Source organism: Carya illinoinensis, chromosome 4 (genome assembly GCF_018687715.1).
Source record: "Carya illinoinensis cultivar Pawnee chromosome 4, C.illinoinensisPawnee_v1, whole genome shotgun sequence".
Taxonomy (NCBI): Eukaryota; Viridiplantae; Streptophyta; class Magnoliopsida; order Fagales; family Juglandaceae; genus Carya; species Carya illinoinensis.
Window position 1 is genome coordinate 19,990,461 of NC_056755.1, and position 21,758 is coordinate 20,012,218.

Genomic DNA, 21,758 nt, shown 5'->3' on the forward strand with positions numbered 1-21,758 from the left:
TTCATGTGATGTGCCTAGCACAATATATGTATATCTTTCATTTCATATCTCGGAGTAGGTTGTTATTGTACAGTCCAATGGATATGTATGCAAAGCTGAACTTGTATAGCAGGAAAATGGAGCTTGATATAATAGCTGTTCTTGTACATGGTAATATGTTGCAGTACTAATTACTTTAAAGTTGGGCAATAATCCAGTACATCTTATAAGATTCTACCATATCTATCCACAACTTGAATGTGGGACCGGATCTCACCCAATGATGAGGTAAAACTTGAAGTGCCATCAGGATGTTAGAACAATTCAACATGTGGTTATGCCATTGAGGTTTATAAATGCAGCGGCACAATAATCAATCAAATGAGATCAAAATGCTGCAAAAAGATCCTGTTATATTCTAGCACTAATTCCACCTTCTCCAAATACAACAAAAATCCACCTTGATATTCAAATCAGACTAAGATCAGAAAATGCCAACACCAATACTTGAATTGCATAAGAACTGGAAGTAAATTAATGGCACTGAATGAGAGTTTTGAATGATGTCACTAAATAACACTTAGCTAAACTTCGACAAAGACAATGTAATTGCACTAAAGTTCTTTACACAGTGAGGTTAACACCATACACATTACATACAGCTACATGGTCCACAAACCATGTGCACTTCAAAAGGAGCATGCAAAACTCAAAAGACCAGATCATACACCGTACTTTACATATAATTTATCCGAACCAAATAAACACTATTACAAATGTCAGAATCCAGTATAAACACAAAAGCTATCGTTTTTGCCTTTTCAGATTCTTTGCCATCTCTCTCACTTTATCTTCTCGTTTCCAAACAGCATACTCGCGCTGTAATACATCATTCCACAAAATACTTGTCGCCTTATTCTCACGGGCACGAAAATTTTCCTCTAGCAAATGAAGTATATCGGCCCATACAAAAAATTCACACCTTGCTTCTCCCTACACACAGTATTATAACCCAATTAGTACTGTATTAATACACCCCAAGCAGCAAACCATTAGGCAAAACAAAACAAAGCAAACCGTGCAAATTGCTTTTACCGTTTTATAGTTTGGGCAAGCAAAGAATCTCCTTCCAGGATTTTTGGACGTGTGAGATGTCTTTAGTGGTGTTTTCAAACCACACCAACAAGTTGGAGATTCCATGCCAACGTAATTAAGTACAAATGATGATTGAGATGTTGATATGACTGATTCTGAAAAAGCAAAGAAAATTTCTACATGTGAGAAGTAAAAAAACAGGTTCAAGATCAATTTCATAAAATTTATGAAATACAAAAAGAATTATCATGTTACCAATAAAGTCAACTGGTGTTTTGAGGTTCTCTTCAGAATGTGCAGCCACTGGAAACTTACATTCCAGTGTTTTAAAAAAAAGACATCATTACGTTTGCGCGGGGGGACCTGCAGCAAGGTTTAAAACTCGAGCCAATTGAATAAAAGGATAACAAAAAGAAAATCCAGAATTTCTTTCCAGCTATAGTGAAGGTTAATCCAAATAAAGTATATAGTGTGTTAGGCATGTCTAGAATTTTCACACGTGTGAATGATGTGGGTTATGTTGAGAGAAGAGGGAGGATAGGTAATACAATTAATGATAGGTCATAAATATGGTCTGCAAACACCATTGGATTCAAACCTTAATTCTCCAACTAAGACCAGATCTGAAAAATGGCAGAAACAGACAGATCAGCTATTGAAAGCCATAATGAGGAAAATCTGTCTAATCATAAACCAGAAAAAGAACACAAAAAGGATTAATGATGAAACTTTAATAGGAAGCCACCGCCTTGTTAACACAAACACAAATTTGGAAAATTCTGGAAATAAAATGTAATACAATATTCTAGCAAAACTTAATATGCAATAATTTGTATGAATAAGATTTGTTTTTAATAGGAAAAACAATATTAATTAAAACACTTATAGATATACACCAAATATTTACTAATATTGCATATTACTGACCATCTCAAACCTGTTATAGGAATGCTAAAGCTAAATGTTGCTTTAGTGTATGACAAGATATCACCCACTGACTCCTATAGACACATGTGAACAGATAAATTAGGAGTACATTAAATCTGTTGAGATTAAGCAACCAACATTGGTGATAAAGGAAAAATCTTGAGCACACCCATATCCACAAAGACACCAAAAGGTTTGATAGAGCCAGGGGCGCACTCATTTGCAGTGGAAGCATGACAAAATGAGCATTCAATACCTAATGGTTGAGGAAAAAATTTTAATGGCATGACCTTTCAAGATTTTCTTGCCTCTAATGTACCTACTTAGGTGGGACATCAGAGTTGTAATTCAGGCTCTGCCTTTCGGGATGTCAATAAAATTTGTTTATTTATCAAAAATATATGTATATAATGGTTGAGGAAAAGAACATACCCAATTGACTGAAATTAGGAAAACAAAACCTTGATAAAGCTAAAGAATCGGTGTCAAGTTGGGGCTTATGAATTTGTTCATGGACAAGAAACTATAGAACACAGAAAGTCTAATGCACAATAACCTAAACCAGTAGAAAGAATATGAAAAAAAAAAAGAAAAGAAGAATAGCTATTGTTTTCCACCTTAAGAATTTCATGAACAACTAGCTTAGAATAGAAAGCTATCCAGAAGTTACTCCACACCAGATGGAGAGAATAGAGAACAGAAAGAGACACTTCTTGCTAAAATGGTAAGGAGGTACCTGAAAGTTTAAATTAATTGCAAATTAATAGAAGAGAACATTATTTGAGGATTTAAAAGTGAAAAAGTAAGTGAATCTTCAATAACAGCAAGCATTAAAGTACAATCAAGCTCGAAAATAAGAAGAACCAAAATCTCATGCAACAATTGAAACAAACAAGCATCAAAAGTCCTCAAAAACTTGCCAAGTTTATGAAATGAAATGTTGGAAGTCAAGCAGTTCTGTTTGGATCAAACTGTGAATCATTGAATGCTAGCTTACAATTAGCCAAGCAACAAAGTTGTTTTTTCATTTGTTCATATCATATCACAGTATTCATCACAATAAAATTTTGATGTCAAAATTAGTTTTTGTCTACGAGAATGTGCAAACTAATAACCTTCCAATATTTATGAAACATACAACTACCACACCACATGGTCTAAGACGTAATCTAAAAGAACAGTTACAAATTAGACAAAATAAATGATACATTGTCATGAAGGAGCTTGAACTTATAACCTGGATAGCGAGTAATAACATCTTCCTGAAACATTTGCAGTTCCTGAAAAGAAAATGACAGAAGAACCGAATTTCACCATTAGTTTCTAGCAAATACAGGGAGCAAAAAATAATGAAGCAAATAGAGAAAATAAAATTTAATTTTGCCCAAGCCCTAGAATCACAGATTATTTACCTTCCCACAGATCTTAGGGCTTCGACTTGGTGGACTGAGGGTGGCTTCGCGTCAGTGGACTAAGGGCTTCGCGCTGGTGGACATAGGGACCTAGGGCTTGGGGACTTAGGGACCTAGGGCTTGGGACTGATCTCCTCGGGAGGGTTGAGGGTCTTGGTGGGGAGGGTTGAGGTCGGTGGTTGCTTGGCTTCGGGGGCTGAGGAGATTCGGGAGGGGGAGCTTGTACGAGACGAGGGGGAGAGTGCTGTTATACAACATGCGAGAACTGAGAACACCTGTTTCGAGAGAGAGGAGGGAACTCGAGCGGTCAGTTTTGAGAAACTTTCTCAAAAATCACAGCTTTTTTCTCACTCAAAGCTTTGAAACATGGAGATCTAGATCTAGAGAGGAGAAACATGTTGTGCGAGCCGAGGGGCACAGTGGGGGAGGGAAGACTGCTAGGGGATTTCGAGAGAGGAGGGAACACGAGCTCTATTTCTCTTTCTTCTCGAAAATCAAATGTACGAGAATGCTGAGGGAGGGAACGAAAACTAGGGATATTTTTGTCATTAATGAACGTCACGTATGGTGTGCGCCCGGCTGCCCCCAAACCGGAGCTGCTCCCAATATTTTTCCTGAAAATAACTCTATTTCATGATATCTGTGCAGCGTGATGCGCAAGGAATACATGAGAAAGCTGGTCATTCACGTGTCTTCCATCCGTTAAAAAGGAAAAATAAAAATGGTGAATCTGTCAAATCGAGCTGTCGAATTTAATTGTGATTGACCATTAAAAATTCTGATAATTTTAAAATTTAAAATTAAATTTTAAAATATTAAATTTTAATATTATTATTATTTTAAAATTTAAAAAAATAGAAAAAATTAAATTATTTATTATATTTTATATAAATATTTTAAAAAATTATAATAATAAAATAAAAATTTTGTGCGATGAAACAGTACCTTAACGTCCGTCCAGTCCTCAAAAGTGACAACCCGTCACTGAGTCACATGAAACTGACAAATTATACATTACAAAATCCTTTTTGCTCTGTCTCTCGGTCGCTCTCTTGAACGAGAGTTCTATATTCAAGGGCTCAAACCTTCACTGTGTAAACCCAACCTCGTTGCTTTGACCAAGGCATGGACACCGACGGAGCACGGGCGTGGGGTTTCAACGGGAACCCACAGTTAAACGCTTCCTCCATTTCCGTTCGAGGTGTTCTCAACCAGCTGATGGCAAACCGCAATAAGGACGACAATCGGCCGACCATTCCTCTTGGCCGTGCTGATCCCACAATGTTTCCGAGTTACCAGACGTCCCCTTCATTCGCTGACGCCATTGCTGATGCTGTTCGGTCCTTCAAATTCAACTGCTACCCTCCCTCCTTCGGTGTAGCTCAGGCTAGGAGGTATGCTTCAAAATACTCTCTGTTTCAATGATTTATCCTGCAAATTTGTCAGTACGCTTTAGTTCAAGTCTTCGAAGCTCCTCCTTCCCCTTGAAATTGGGAATCAAGACTCTTTTCAAAATCCGCGGTTTACTTGCGTAACCTGTCAATATGTACAAGTAAAGTATACAATTTTACCGCTGAAAAATTCTACTCATCTATGTCTACAACACACTACGCATATTTTTTTTTTAATTTTTAATTCCTTTTACTATACGGTATTTGAATCATAAATAAAATAATTCAATTAATTTTAAACAAATAAAATTAAAAAAATAAAATAAAATAAAATAAAATATAGTTTGTGATGGGCAAAGTCCGCAGGCTTTTTGGCCTTTGTATGATGTAGCGTCTACACAAAAGACAAGCATTGCTCCGTTGTCTTCTGATGGGATGTTTCTACGTGGCTCCACTTGCTGTGAATTTTTTTTTTGGAAAAATATATTTATAATTATAATTATGTATTAATTTGTACATTAATATAATGTAATTAGTCAAAACATAAATCTTATTAAAAATAATATTAATTTAAATTTTAAATATAAATAAATTAATATTAATATATAGATTAGTGCGCGATTGTGCTTATATATAACAAATTTTTTTTTTTTTTTTGTTGTACAGAAAGATTCCAATTCTTGATGTCATTGCAATACATGCAAATAAATACTACACACGTTTTTTTTTTTTTTTCTTTTTTTTAATCCCTAGCTATCAGGCTATCACTCATTTTTTATATGATACTATTTTGTTTTTGAGATTTTGGACAATAATCTCCTAGCTGTACTCTATTTTCTATTTTCTATATTATACTTTTGCATTTTTTTATATGGTTATATACAGTCATATACCGTCTGTGTTTATTCCTTTGAAAAAGGTGGAGGATATTATTAATAGAATAATTTTTTTTTTTTATATATATTTCAAATTTATAATTTTTTTGAAAAAATATGCAGAACTGGTCACGAAGTATTCTCATTGGTTAAAAACATCTTCAAATTTTAGCTAATATCACATAAATTTGTATTATCTATTCTATTTAAATTCAATTTCTACATTGATTATTCATTTATTATCTATATAATAATTAAATATTATTAATTTAATATTTTTTTATCATATTTTGTAGTTTTACTAATTAAATGTTATTAATAATTATATTTTAATTAAATTAATATTAAAAAAGTATTATTAGATGTTACTTGGAATAAAACATAACATGAAAGAAAAAAAAGCAAAAAAATAAAAAATAAAAAACAGATTTGCAGCAGTGAGGTAATTTTTGGAATAAGAAAGAGAATATTTGACGCTTACGGGGTGACACGCTGCTTTCGTTAACTACTGTGGATGGACTTTATAACGGAGGTGACTAATTCAAAAATTGTCACAGAACGTGTTAACACAAACACAAAAAACGAAAAAATGCACAAGTGCCGAATCTCAAAACAGGGGAAAACACGGGATTGTTCTCCAGACTCCAATTTTTTTTTTATTATTTTTTTTTTTATTTTTTTTATGAACAAATTTTTTTCACGTGGGTCTCATGTTTTATTCACTTTTTTCAAAACGATTACGCAACGGTTACACAATTTATGGTTGCAATATCTTTTCTCAAATATGTATGTATGTGTATGTGTGTTGTCTATTTGTGAATTTGAAGCAAAATGTAAGCATACTCATTTGCTTTTCCCATAGCATGCGAGTAGGTTGTCATATTGTATTGGTTATTCACGGCATGCCACAAATGTAGATCCTATGAGGTTACATAATTGTTTGTTTCTAAATATCTTCTCATATGGATGAGATAACACAAAACTATGCTCTTTACATATTTTATTGTATTTGCCTAAATTATTTTCCATTCTATTTTCTGTAGATTGTTATTTTCTACTATATGATTTAAAAAGTTGCAGTAAATTAAAAAAAATTCTCTTCAAAATCATAGTGAGCACATAGTTAACTGTAGGGAAACTTATTTATGCTACACCCTGGTCCCACTGTGTTGATGTATCGTTGCCAATCAAACCTTGAATTTATTATTTTAAAAAATATGAGTTGATCTAAGTGTTAATGTAAAAATAATATGTTGGCATCTGATTTTGCACTAAGGATTGGTGGCAGTGCCATTTCAGCATGATAGATGATGGAGGTGTATTATATAGTATAACTCTAACTATATGAAGATCTATCAAGGAAAAACATTGGACTTTATTTCTCAAATAATATTACTCAATAAAAGTCCTCAAAAATCCCAAAAAGGAATGATGGCCTCAAATCTTCAATCCAAAAATATCCTAAACATATACCTTGCATCCCAAAAAATGAAAATCCAAAATCCCAACCCCAATGCTGGATAACTAACATTGTATAAACAAAAATAGTATTTTTCCTGAAATAAAAGCTGTGGGCCATCCAAAGAAGTCTCTCTTGGATGAGTTATGTCGTTTGGATGGTGAGGAAGAGCAAAGATCATAATTTGAGGAAGAGAAGTTGTGGAAAAACCAAGTGATTGTCGATCTTCAGTACAATTAGTGGCTATAATGGAGTTGTTACCGATAAAAAAAAAATAAAAATAAAAAAAAAGAAAAAAAAAAAAAAGAAAGAAAGAAAGAAAGAACAAAATAGTAAGCTATAATGGAGTTGTCATGGAGGCAGAAATCAACGTCTCCATGGTTAAGCGAGGACGACTAGTATGCAAAGTTTTTCTAAAAGCATCTCAGTGCTTTTAGTTGATGGTTTAGTCTCCTTCAATCAAATTGAGATTTTGACTCATATTATTCAATATTATAAACTTCGGTTTTCTGAGCGGTTTGCTAGGAGGCTCAAACTTGACAAATTAGTATTTGAGTTCCATCGAGGAAGAGAAGGTCACGTGGCTCAAGAGGCCATTTGAAGAGATGGTGGTTCTTCAAGTGGTAAAAAGTATGATTGGTGACAAAGCTCTCAGCTTGGATAATAAATTGTGTAAGTTCGTACAAGATAATTGCTAAAGTGCTTGCTGATTAGTTGCATAGGGTTATTGAGAAGATGAATTAAGAGGCCACAACATATGTTTGTCAAAGGTAGAGAAATTTATAATGTTCTTATTGCTATCGAATGCTTGGATAGTAGGTTCAACTTTGTGCTTACAGCAGTGTGGAAGATAGTTCCTATCTCTCTAGTGTGGTGCATTGGAGGGACATGAATAATAGGAACTTGAGGATCACAAGTGGGTGAAGTTAAAGGTTCTTTTTCTGTACTTTGTTCCTATGGGCAACTTCCATTGATTTTAATGGGCTGAGATTTCATGACTTTCTTGTCACTTTCATTCTGGTTAGGTGTTTCCTCGTGTGCTCCGTTTATACTTAGGCTATGCCTTTTGCATTCTTTAATAATGAAGTTTTTGATTGCTTAAAAAAAGTATATTTTCCTGAAATCAAAAAAGAAAAAAATCTAAACCCTTGAAAGAAATTCTAAAAGATCCTAAACCGTAAAAGCCTTCAAGGCCCTAAATCCTATTCCCTGGAGTAAAAAGACTATACCCCTAATCCATAAATGCTTGAAGCCATAAATCATACCTTACACTGTATGTTCAAACCCGCTTGCTTTAGGTATAACTCAAATTATAACATTCTCTTCTCAAGTTAAAACCTCATTTTTAACTTCACATTATTTTTATTTAGTAATAAAAAAATAAATGGAAGCATAAGTTTTTAATGTTATATGGCTTTGGTTTTATTTAGCATGTGAAGATGACATATTAGTGGTGTACGTTCACATTTATAACATCCTACAGACATGTAGGTGATAATTAACATTCCCAATTTTCACAGAGGCTAGAGTTTGAAATCAAGTTTTAACTAGTGAGGAGGTAAGTAGTATCAGAAATTTGTGTCATAAACAACATATCACAGTCAGGTATAAATGATATAACAATTTGGTTAAAACTCTGAAAGTGAGTTCATATATCGGCAAATACCAGAATGGTGCAACGAGAATGACAATTTTGCTTCAATTCATCATAGGGCTGTTGCAGAACATCTTTCTAAAGATCTTCCATACCATTTAGCACCGGATGACGTGTATCTCACAATTGGTTGCACCCAAGCAATAGAAATCGTATTATCTGTCCTTGCACGTCCTGGTGCCAACATTCTACTTCCTAGACCAGGTTACCCACAATATGAAGCTCGTGCGGGTTGTAGTAACCTTGAAGCTCGCCACTTCGATCTTATACCTGAAAGAGGTTGGGAGGTTGATCTTGATTCTGTTGTAGCTCTTGCGGATGAGAACACAGTGGCTATGGTTATCATCAATCCTAGTAATCCATGTGGAAACATCTTCACCTATCAACATTTGAAAAAGGTCATTCAATATTCATATATATGAAGTTATGTGCATTCTTTTCAAGATCCGATTGCTGTTTTTAACTAAAATTTGCAATTACTGTGTTTTTGTTTACTTAGATTGCAGAGACTGCTAGAAAACTTGGTATTTTCGTTATTTCAGATGAAGTTTATGCCCATCTAGCTTTTGGGAATAATCCATTTGTGCCGATGGGAGTGTTTGGATCAGTTGTACCAGTACTAACACTTGGGTCTTTATCAAAGAGATGGATTGTTCCTGGATGGAGATTTGGTTGGATAGTGACAACTGACCCTGGTGGCATCTTTCAAAAACAAGGGGTTGGTGCTTTATCTATATCAATAGCATTGGTGATTTGACTTGCATTGAATATTGTTGCTGCTGTAGTTGAGTTGCATAGGCTTTAACCAGATTATGCATTGTAATTGATAACTTCTTTCAAGGGCTGGTTCTTCAATGCTTTCTTGCAGGCAAAAAATGAAGATGAGTTCCTTCCCTTAGGGTTGTACCTTGGTGATGAAATTACCCTTTTCCCTTGAATAAACACTCAAACTTCTTGTGTAAACAATCTAGATGTGCAAAAGCTGAAATACACTGAAATACAAAAACTAAGTATTTGTTTTATTTTTGGATCGGTAAAGAAGCTCATAAAACCTGTAAGCACATTGGCCCAACGTCTGAGAAACCCAAAGTATCTGGAAGATTCACCACCTTCGAGTTTTGATAGTAGCTTAAGTTACTTTTTATTAGTTATAAAAAAAGATAGTAGCTTAAGTTACTTATAGAATGTGAAACTTATTGCTTGCTTGCTTTGATTAATGTTTTTTCCTCGAGCTACTTGTCTTTATGACAGACATTTGTTCTTTAACAACAAGCATTTTGCATGATAAGCTTATTCTCTGTGTTTTCTTCTCACCAGTTAGTGCACAGCATCCAGAGCTATCTCGACATCACCACAGATCCCCCAACATTCATGCAGGTGCCTAGTTTAAGTCTATTTTTTTAATGTTGTTTAAAGAAAAAATTTAAAGAGAAAGAATGCAGTACCTCTTATAACTTTGTTTTTTGTGAAGTTTAAGTGAATGTACATACAAATGGTGTGAATTAATGCATGAAACAAGAAGAATATCCTGCTTTTTACTAACGTCTTAAATTTCTAAAATACACCGAGCGATACAGGTTTGAAGTTTTAGGTTTTAGATATGAAGTGTTGATTGTTTATTCCTATATAGAAAATGTCTACATATAAGAAATAAGGTTGCTGGAAATCCAAATAATTGAAATATACTTTCCACCTGCTAAGTAACATTCGATTTGCAATGTGCACCATTAATTACCAAAATTGGCACATCACAAACTTCAACTACCACCAGTTGCCAAAGAGAACCCTCCATTTATATTTGACTCTTAAGATTGTGCCATGTCACTCGCTATCATAATCCTAACAATCAGACTTGGTTGAAGGGGTGCCATTGGACAAAAGTGGTATATGGAGTGTGCAATGTAATGTGTCAACTTTGCTAGTTTAGGGGACACATTGCAAAACCCACGTTAGGTAGAAAGTTCTAGTTTTGTTTTCCCCTAAAATGATGGCAGTGGCCCATTGAAGTTACTACTACTAAATTTCATGTGGGTTACCTATAACAAGTTTTAAGTTCTAGTTCCAATTGCCGTCTTCACTAATTCTTGAACTTTATCATGAAAAATGATGACAATGGCCTTATAAAGTTGCTACTTTCTTTTGTTCATTGATCTTATATTCTCTTGGCTTGCTTCTTCAACGGGCATGTACTTCTATGCATTGTGTTATAATAGAAATGGAGCATCATATAATGACGGATGTAATCATGCACTATCTTATGTCCTTAACTTTCCTTACCATGTTCTATTGTAAAAAGTATGACGAAATAGTCTATGTTTTCAGGGGGCACTTACCCAAATCCTTGAGCAAACTGAAGAGGATTTCTTTTCAAAAATTCTAAACCTACTCAGAGAAGCTGCAGACCTTTTATTTGATCGAGTTAAAGAGATCCCTTGCCTGACTTGTCCGCACAAACCAGATGGGTCCATGTCTGTAATGGTAAGGGCATAAGAAACTTTGAAGCTTATCGGGCTTCAAAATAATGGTTTATTTTTGGTAACAGGTGAAGCTAAATCTATCAGTACTTGAAGGCATTATCGATGATGTGGACTTCTGTATGAAGTTGGCCAAGGAAGAATCCGTCGTTGTTCTGCCAGGTAAGAAATCAACAATTTCGAACTTCTCATACTTTCATAGATAAAATTGTTTGCTTTCCTTCAAAATACGGTGTTTGTTGGCATGCACCTTCATGGTTATTAAATATGTTTAGAACATAAATTAAACTAGTTTTAGTAAGTTCTTTTTTAATAATTAGAATATATATTACACTATTAAATGCACATCTTCCTGTCATTTTTAAGTTTTTGGAACAACTAGTGATGTAACATAGTATAGAAGAGTGTGTTGGGAATTTGGACCTCCAAATTCACCCCCCCTAGGATCTACCCTTTGCAGGAATAACAAGAAAAATAGAGAAATAATAACAACACAAGAAATTTACGTGGAAACTCCAAAACAGGAGAAAAACCACCAGACCCAGAGAAGAAAATTCACTATGTGAAAAATTGTTACAATCACACAATTTTTCTCCTCACCACACCTACAAAGCTATCCCACTAGTAAAACTTTAACTTTACACCTCTTCCCCTTTTACAAAAGGTTAATAGAGGAATTTAACTAAAGTCAAAAGTTACTAGATAAGCTTTCAACTGGTGCACTTAAACTAAGAGGCTAAGCCTCTTATTTATAATACATGGCTTATGCCATTTTCATTAATCCCACCGATGTGGGACTAACAAATAAGCAAAAAAGTCAACAATCTCCACCTTGCGACTTTGACTAGTCCCACAGCCAAGCTCCACCTTAATGAAGATCTTCATAGCTTCCGCTATCATGCTTCACCATAAAAGCATACCCACTTAGAATAAACCAATTCCAAGCATTTCATTTCGGACCATGTCGAAAAACAACCTTGCTGAAAATTATGGTGTAACTTCCACGTTTGGCTTTCCTGGAAGTTCATCAGCCATCGACATGAATTTCCACCACACACCCTGCATCAATGCCAAACCAATGCCTGTATGCAAACTTGTGGACCCGCTAACATTAACACATCCTCTATCATGACAACTTTGGGAATTAGCGACATGCCATGAGGATGTACATGTCTCTTTTTAAAGAGCAAAATCTTCCATGGAGAGAGACACAATATTAGCATCATTTCCAGTATCTCCATTTACTGACTTGGAGCCACTTGCCGAACCTGCTCCAGTTCTTGGACAATTTTTCTTGACGTGCCCAGATTGTCCACACTCCCAGCAGACTACTTTCTTCTTCATGGAGTTCTTCATCTTCCCATTTCCAGCTGCTACCATCACTAAGTTCTCATGTGGAACATTACTTCCACTACTTAGTCTTCTCTCTTCAGAAAATATTTTACTGGTAACCTCTGAAAAAATTATTTTCTCCTTCCCATGTATCAAAATAGGTTTCATGTGCTCATAGGAAGGTGGAAGAGACCAGATGAATCTCAAGGCTTGATCCTCATCATCAATTTTAACTCCAATAGCTTCTAGCTCAGCGACAATGCCATTGAGAACACTTAAATGATCTGAAATAGTTGTACCTTCACTCATCCGCAGTGTATGAAACTGCTCCTTCAGGTACACACGATTTGAGACGCCCTTCGTCTGATACAACTCTTCAAGTTTTTCCCAGAGTTCCTTTGCCGTAGATATTCCATGCACATTTGCAAGAACATTTTTGGCCAAGCACAAACGTATCGCACTTGCTGTTCTCAAATCCAGATCCTCCCAATCTTCATCGCTCATTTTATATCTGCTACTTTCACCAGTCACACTAGTACCAGTGCTGACTTCAGGTGTTGGTCTGCCCTTCAATGCCTTGTGTAATCCTGATTGAATCAAGACATCCTTGACTTGTACTTGCCACAAGCCAAAATTGATTCTCCCATCAAATTTCTCCACCTCAAATTTGACAAGATTTGAAGGCCTACTTCCTGACATTGCTTTGATGAATTTACTGTAGAAATGAATAGTACCTCACTAAGTCAGTTCCCAGGAAAGATTGGAGGGTCACAATGGACACACTTAAAATTTCCAATCTCCTAGACAGAACCTCCTTAGACTGTACGTATCCACACTACCACACCAAAGCTCCACCCCACAAAAAGAACCTAGTGGCTCTGATACCAATTGTTGGGAATTTGGACCTCCAAATTCACCCCCCCTAGGATCTACCCTTTGCAGGAATAACAAGAAAAATAGAGAAATAATAACAACACAAGAAATTTACGTGGAAACTCCAAAACAGGAGAAAAACCACCAGACCCAGAGAAGAAAATTCACTATGTGAAAAATTGTTACAATCACACAATTTTTCTCCTCACCACACCTACAAAGCTATCCCACTAGTAAAACTTTAACTTTACACCTCTTCCCCTTTTACAAAAGGTTAATAGAGGAATTTAACTAAAGTCAAAAGTTACTAGATAAGCTTTCAACTGGTGCACTTAAACTAAGAGGCTAAGCCTCTTATTTATAATACATGGCTTATGCCATTTTCATTAATCCCACCGATGTGGGACTAACAAATAAGCAAAAAAGTCAACAGAGTGGTCATAAGTTTGAACCTTGACTCCACTTAATATTTCAATTAAATTTCACATGCTAGAACTTTTTAAACTATCGGGACAACTAATGATTTAACAATTATATTTATTTATATTATCTCTAATGTTGATCATTCAACTATCTCTAATGGTTATTAGTTCGAGTCCCCTCAGAGCCACTGGAAGTTTACCTAGCCGTTAGCTTTAGAGCCCCGTAGGATTAGTCGAGGTGCGTGCAAGTAAGCTCGGACACCCACAGATATAAATAATAATAATAATAACAATACAGAAAATCAACTGATATGTCATCTAAGATCTTTCCCATTTCCTCATAGAATACAGATTTTACGAGTTGCCCATATACTCGTTTTATTCGTGGGATAAGGGATTCACCATTAGTTGAGTCTTTTTTTTTTTATAAATAAATAAATAAAAGAATCTGGGGATGAGTTTGAAGTGTTGAATGAGGAAAAAAGATCCATATGTGAGAAGCTGTCTGGGAGAAGTTGTAGATTGTTGAAATAATTGAAGAGAAAAAAGATGATGGCTGAGTAGGTGTGTATCGGGGAGGGGGAGAGAGAGAGAGGTCCAAGTAAAGGATGGATGCCGTCCACCCTTTACGCTCTCACTTTAGAGTGTCCTGGGGATTATTGACATGGTAAGTTTCAGCCTTTGGATAAAATTTTGAGCACGTCTTATATCCGAATTTAAAACAGGCGGTAATGAGATGTTTTTTCAATAATAGGGGAGCTGGACCTTATTCTTACCTTTCAAGGTTTAAGTGCTTAGTGAAAAAGCATTGGTTCTGCCTCAACACTTAGAGAGAGAAAGGGGGGGGGGGGGGATAGGTGTAATTGAATTTTAATGATCTATTCAAAAAAATTGTCAAACAAACAATTAATCAATGAAACAAATCACACAAATAATCAACATAGCAATTTTGGTCACGAAGTGGAAACTCATTTGAAAAACGTCTTTAAAATCTAAAACCACTCTAGGTGTAAGACACCATCTCAAATCCACTATAGAAATTTTAGTTTGTTACAACCAATTTAGAGAAACTCACAAAACTTTTATAGTAGCTAAACTTGGCTTGCAACACCATGAGTAACCCACTCGATCTCTACACGCATATAGTGCCGGAATTCTGACCTTTCTATAGCTTCCAACGAGAACCTCTCTCGATCTCTGCATCAACAGCAGTTCCGGAAACCTTCCGGCCAATGAACATGTCCACTCCAAGGAACTCAGCTGTGTTTAATCTTGAGTGTGATAAGGCAGAGGTATATTTTCCAAGAGAGATTTTTCTTTGAATGTGGAGGGGAGTTTCTCTCAAGTGCTCTTGGAAGGAGGTTCTGTTTTAGCTCAATTTCTCCACACTAGGGCAGAATAGAAATGTTTCTTTTATATGTCCCCATAAGCACGGCTCTCAAACCCTAGAAAAATTAAGTTGTCTAAACATTGGCTCAAGCGAAGTGCTGAGCACGAGTTGAGCACACATTGAACTTCGGAATCAGGACGAGCGATACGTTGAGCGAGACTTGAGTGAACTCTCTGTCTGGTTCCCCGCTTGAGCGCTATGTTGAGTGCAAGTTGAGAGAACTCTCTGGATGAGTTCCGCTCGAGCGTCATGTCGAGGGCACATCGAGTGAACTCTCTGTTATGAGTTCTGCTTGAGTCGCGTTGATCACACTTCAACCATTTTCATGTCACCCCACTTCAATATTCGTTACAACACATTTTTACAAAGGTTTTCCCATGAATATACCAACCAACTCATTTTTACCTCAACACCTAGTTTTCTAACCAATCCATCACCGCAATAAGCTTGATAAGAGCGCACATGAGATCACTTCAATAAAGAAAATGATGCAATTCAAATAATACAGGACTTGCACACAAAAAAGAAAATGCAGGACTTGCACATAACGTAAGACCTGTTTTGATGTAAGGAATTCGCCAACAAACAAAATGCTTAACAATTTCTTCTTTTTTCCTTTTGGCCATCCGGTATGGCGGGTTGCAAGCTATGATATGGAAGTAACCTTTTCTTATCTTTAAGCCATACCATCTCCCGTGAAAACAAAGGCTAATCCAACCGATTGGCGTGATGACCAAAAGACTATTACGGAAGAGAAATTCAACTATTGTGGTTAACCTGTTATTCTTATTGACGGATATTAACTTGCATCCATCAAATTCAATGAGATGTATGACTATTTGACATATGATAATTTGATTAATTTGTTATATGTAAATCCTTTAGATCATGTTTTATGATCATTTACTTTTCAACAAATGGAGATCTTTCCTAATTTCTCAACTTGGGGGAAGAAAGAAAAGAAAGGATTGCTTGCTCATGATTATATGTGCTTCAGGTGTTGCCGTTGGACTAAAGAATTGGCTTCGGATCTCTACTGCTGTTGAGTTTTCTTCGCTTGATGATGGACTTAGAAGGATAAAAACCTTCTATCACAGGCATGCCAAGAAGGAATAAAATTCATTTGTGCGCAGCAATCAAATTGAGGGATGTTGATCTGAAGCTTCGTGTTGGATCTCGTAATCCTTTTCTCAGTGGTACTCAAAACTATTTTTGCCCATTTTCCAAACTTTGTAAAACTGTATGAACTACTTTTTAAATAAATGAAGTATCTGCTGGAAATGGGATGAAGTAAAATCTGGAGTTTGAACGTGCTAATGATCTAGATCAGATCTGGAAGAACTTTAATTTATCACATCGAATAGAAAAAGAAAAAGAAAAAGAAATCGCTAACACCTCTAACAAACGCATGTTGGTTTGAGCAATTACATGCATCCACGTAGGAATTAGTTTCAACTCAATTAATTGCGAGCTCGCGTGAAAATGAAATAGAATGGTGGAATTCTCATGTTCTGTCCTTTAGAGCATTGTTAATGGATTATGCATATGTAAATGATAATTTTGATGAACATAGGATAAATTTAGATTTTGAATATTTTATTTACCTAAGTCTTTAAATTGGAATAGTTATTTTTTTATTATATAATAATAAAATAATATAAGATGAATTTGACTTTATCTATTTCATGTCAAAAAATTCTAAACATAAGTTTACACATCATAAATCATATTTTTTTTTATTTTTTTCTTTTATCAAATATTTGATATATAGATAATGAGTTAAAAAAAAAATTAATTAGTTTAAGAAGAATAAATTCAAAAAAAAAAATTGGAAAAAATAATAATAAAAAATATGTTGTGTGTGGTGTGTAGGCTTATGTGTAGCAATTTTCTTTCATATCAAATCTCTACATTAGATTATCTATTTATTTATTATAAGATAATGAGTAATTAATAATTTAAAAAATATTTAATTTTTTTAATTATTAATTTATTTTATTTTATCATATTTTAATTATCCATTATTATTATATTTTATTTTATCATATTTTTTTATTTAATTTAAAGAAACTGATGAAAGTTTGTGAATGTAAATAGAAAAAAGAGAATATTATAAAAAGTAATAAAATAAGATTTTCTCTTTGTACAGTGTAGATCAAATTTGATATTTTTCTTATCAATATTGTAGCTAAAAGTTACAAATTTTGTTAATAGTTAATCCGTTGCAAGTGAGTTTTGTATCTAATAGTTTAAAAGTACAATATATTTTAGATATGGATAAGCCCGTGAGGATGCCCTTAGTCAGGAACTTGTGAAGAGCAATTTGAAATGTTTACCATCAAAATAAACAGTTGATGTATTAAGGAAACAACCGTAAATGATCTTGACAGTAATTACTGAAATCAGCCGAACGTGATTTGAGGACCTGCAATATATTGTGCATGACTTGAGGATATTGTTATTCTCGTAAATATTTACTTTCCATTTTTATACCTACTTTGTATATCATAAATGTTAAGGGACAGCCTGTATTCGGCTCCACTCTCTTGTAAACTTTGCATATAAATACATGTCTTCTCAATGGAACACATATGGGAGTTTTCCAGAATTTTGGTTTCATATTATGGTATCAAGAGCCTAAACGTGACCAGTGTCTTTTTTTTTTTTTACCCAAATCCGATCCCATGGCCTTATCTACAACTCCTATCAACCCTGATAATGTTCATTGTTCACAGCCTTTTTATTGTTAAACTCACCAAAGATAATTATCTTATATGGAAAACTCAAATCGTCGTGTACTTGCCAATGCTTGTTCAGTTTTGTTGATGGTACCACTCCTCTAGGAGTGTCAAATCGTGTTAACGGGTCAAGTTCGTGTCGTGAAGCAGGTATATTATATTATATGGAGCAACCCGAATACGACCCGTTAAGGATTTCGTGTAAACAATTCATACTCTAACACAATCTATTAAGATAACAAATTGACACGATATGACCGGTTATGATTCATTTCAACCCGTTTATATTAATGGATACGAACACGACCCGTTAACCCGTTTGATCTGATTAATTTTATATAAATATTAAAATCACTATATCTCTAAAAAATATAAAACTAACTACAACTACAAATTACAATCTAAAAAATAAATATACCGAAATTAAAATTCTAACAATACCATATATGATAAACAAAGTAACAAATTCATAAAGTCATGCATACTACTTAGTGTTGTAGTGCATAGTTACAATTCCAAATATTACACGCAAATCTAAACAAATTATGAACCCACACAATGAAGTGTAGCGTCCTCTTTGCTTTTGTTGTTCTCCAATTCTATTATATTTTCAGTTAACTCTTCCAATTGCATTTCTTATGTTCCTATTAAAACAAAATGGCATTAGTAAAAGAATTAAGATAGTATTTAATAAAAAAAATAGATAATATTACCCTTGACTTTGGCTTCCTCGCCATATAACCAATCTCTTGTACAGACTAATGCTTCAACAATATCTGATTTTAGTGCACTCCTAAACTGATTAATGATACGCCCACCAATATTAAAAGTAGATTCAGATGCGACTGTAAAAACTGAAATATTCAAAATGTCACGAGCCATTCAAGAAAAGTCAAGATAACGAAATTTATTTCATTTCCAAAGGAAAGAATATCAATCTTTGCATTTCTATTTGCCTTAGGTTCATCTAAGTAAAGCTCCAATTGATTTTTTTTTGCATATGGGCAGTGAGATCATCATTTCCAAATGAATCAAATTCCTATAAAAGAAAAAGTTCCATTGAGAATATGTGAATCCTTTCATACCATCTAAAGACATTTGTTGAATCTAAAAGTTTTTATTTACTTGATTGTGATTATTTGACATACTTGATACTATTAAGAACTATTTGGATAGCACAATCAATTTCTTTTAACCTATCTTGTACTACCAAATTGAGAATATGACAACAATAACGAAGATGAAAGAACTCACCGTCACAAACAAGGGCTTTCTTAATATTCAATTGAGTTCTTAACAACTCTACCGACACGTTATTAGAAGAAAAATTGTCTAAAGTCAATGCAAAAATCTTGTATTAAATTCCCCACTCACATAACAAATTATAAATTTTTTTCAGACAAAGATATGCCATTATGTGGTGGTGGCATAAAAGAAAAGTTTAAAACCACTTTCTATAGAACCCATTTCTTATCCAGAAAATGTGCTGTAATGCACATATAACCATCAGTGCTTATAAAATTCCACAAGTCAGATGTTAGACAAATTCTATCAAGAGCATCACTCAACATGCATTTAATCTTTCTTTTTTTTTTTTTTTTCTCTCGATAATATTGCTTAACCAAATCAGGATTAGCAGTATTTCTAGAAATAATTGGAATATCTGGATGCACGTATTATAATAAAGATCTCACCCTCGAATATTCAAGAAACTGAAAAGGCAAATCATGCTTCACAATAGCACCTATCAAAAGTTGTCTATATTGTTTAGGATCAAATTTAGAAGCACTTACCGAAATAGATCAACTATTTTGTGCTAACATCAATTGACCAATATCTCGTGAACTTCTTCTAGGGCATGTGTCAATGTGACACTTCAAATTTCCGGCTATATATTTGCTTGCTACCAAGGAAGTGGCTCCACAAATCTTGCACTTGGCTCATGCCTTACCATCACCTTTCTCAGAATCAAAAACTATCTCAAAGAAACTCCACACGTTTGACATTTTCCTTCGTTTTGTTTTAGCATCTTCATTTGTGACACTTTCCGAATCCAGCCCATCCAAGTCAATCAAATCGTCATTTCCCCTTGCTGCATCACTCATCTGACTTTTTTAAAATGTCAAATGTGATGACCCGCTTTTGAGTGTATTTTCGCTGAAATAGTTGTTTTTATTTTAATTAATATATTAGTTATTATTTTAATTTATTTGCGTTTTAAAATTGTTAGTTTTTAATTTAATTGATGTTGTGTTTTATTTCTTTTAGTTGTTTACAGTTTTTAATATCTTCGCGGCGGTTTAGTGTTGTTTTTCCCGGACTGAGGATTAGACCTCGTCTTTTCCCTACATCTCTTTTCATTTTTCCTTTTCTTTTTCCTTTTTCTCTTTTTCCTTCTTTCTTTTTTCCTTTCTTTTTCTTTTTTCTTTCTTTTCTTTTTCCCTCTCTCTCCCCGCGTCGACCCCCCGGTCTCTCTCTCTCTCTTCTCCCTCCCTCACGCCGGAAGCCTCTCACCCCCGATCTACCGCTGTCCGGCCACCGTGCGGCTCACCGCCGGCACCGTTCGGTTCGTCTCCCTCCGGCGCACCTCCCCACCGAAACCCACCCCCATCCGGCCGGCCGTTTGGCCGGAAAAGCCCTCCAAAGGCTGCACAGTTTTTGCTCCGATCCGCCACCGTCGCTCCACCTCCGGCCACCATTTCTTCACCACTTCATCACCGGTCCCTTGCCGTCCTAACCCACCTATTTCCGGCCTCCAACGACCACCAGAACAGCTCCCACGAGCTAGCTTTCCTTTTTGGGAAATCCGGCCTCTTTCCGGCGTTTTCGCCGCCACCCACGGCCAACCACCACTTCCAATAGCTTCACAATCATCCTTAGACCATTCCCTATCAATCCCAAGCCCTGGTTTGTCCCTGTTCAAAAGTGGGTATTTCACAACCCACGGCCACAGTGATTTTTCACTGTAACGTTGCTTTTTCATCGTCGTTTGCAACGCCGGGTGTTTTCTAAAATTACCGTATAGCGCTGTAAGTATTTTCCAAACCCTATTTTCAGATTTAAATATATATTGCTCATTCAATTATTTATTGCTGCTGGTTGGTTGATTCCGGACTGAGTCCGAGGAGTTCGGGGGTCGGATGGATGGAGGACGGAGTTGCTTGATTTATTATTTTATGGTTGGTGTTATGTTTTGTGCGTTGGTAATTGCATTTGCATGGTGCATGCACGTGTATTTATTTTATTTGAGAAACCCTGTTTTGCTGGCGTGAATGGATTTTCGGGTGCGTGTGTCTCACGAGCCCAAGCCGGGATGGGTTATTATCTCGGTGGAGCTCCTCTGGTCACTTGGGAGTGGATAATACTGAGTGACGTCCCCTGAGTTGTCGCTGGGCATCGACGGGAGCGGGGCTAGAGGATGGCCCGGCCAGGTACGCGCGGGGCGCGAGTCTGGGCATCGCTCTACTCACCGACTCCGTGGCCCTTCGCTGGCGAGGGCTAGAGGATGGCTTGGCCAGGTACGCGTTGGGCGCGAGTCTGGGCATCGCTCGTTTGGGTGTCAAATGCGTAGTCGTTACCTGCGGTGTGGCACAGAGCCAGGGTGTGCAGATGATCCCTAGGGGAGGTCATGGTGCATGCATAACCGGTTTGTTTTTATGGTTTTCGGATGTGGGCCATTTTCTGGGAAAATGGCGATGTTGGTTTTTTGAGGCTTTGATCCATTTTCTGGGAAAATG

At 35.6% G+C, this 21,758-nt stretch overlaps 1 protein-coding gene and 1 long non-coding RNA gene across 5 annotated transcripts; one reads left to right on the forward strand and one right to left on the reverse strand.

Moving 5' to 3' along the window:
- Window positions 1-578: 578 nt before the first annotated feature.
- Window positions 579-4,499, reverse strand: LOC122307811. Of its 4 annotated transcripts, XR_006241825.1 has the most exons (6): window positions 4,359-4,499; window positions 3,414-4,027; window positions 3,239-3,281; window positions 1,330-2,737; window positions 1,075-1,229; window positions 579-972 (listed from the first exon to the last, which is right to left on the reverse strand). It is a non-coding gene; the product is annotated as an uncharacterized LOC122307811 (long non-coding RNA). The 4 variants fall into 4 exon arrangements; XR_006241824.1 differs by having other exon boundaries at window positions 1,330-3,281; XR_006241827.1 differs by lacking the exon at window positions 3,414-4,027 and having other exon boundaries at window positions 4,359-4,468.
- On the forward strand, window positions 4,412-16,579 carry LOC122307810 (nicotianamine aminotransferase 1-like). The gene is made up of 7 exons (XM_043120909.1): window positions 4,412-4,807; window positions 8,851-9,190; window positions 9,292-9,510; window positions 10,110-10,169; window positions 11,115-11,270; window positions 11,335-11,428; window positions 16,281-16,579. The coding sequence occupies exons 1-7, from the start codon at window positions 4,539-4,541 to the stop codon at window positions 16,397-16,399; spliced, it is 1,257 nt and encodes a 418-aa protein (XP_042976843.1). The 5' UTR covers window positions 4,412-4,538; the 3' UTR covers window positions 16,400-16,579.
- Window positions 16,580-21,758: the final 5,179 nt, after the last annotated feature.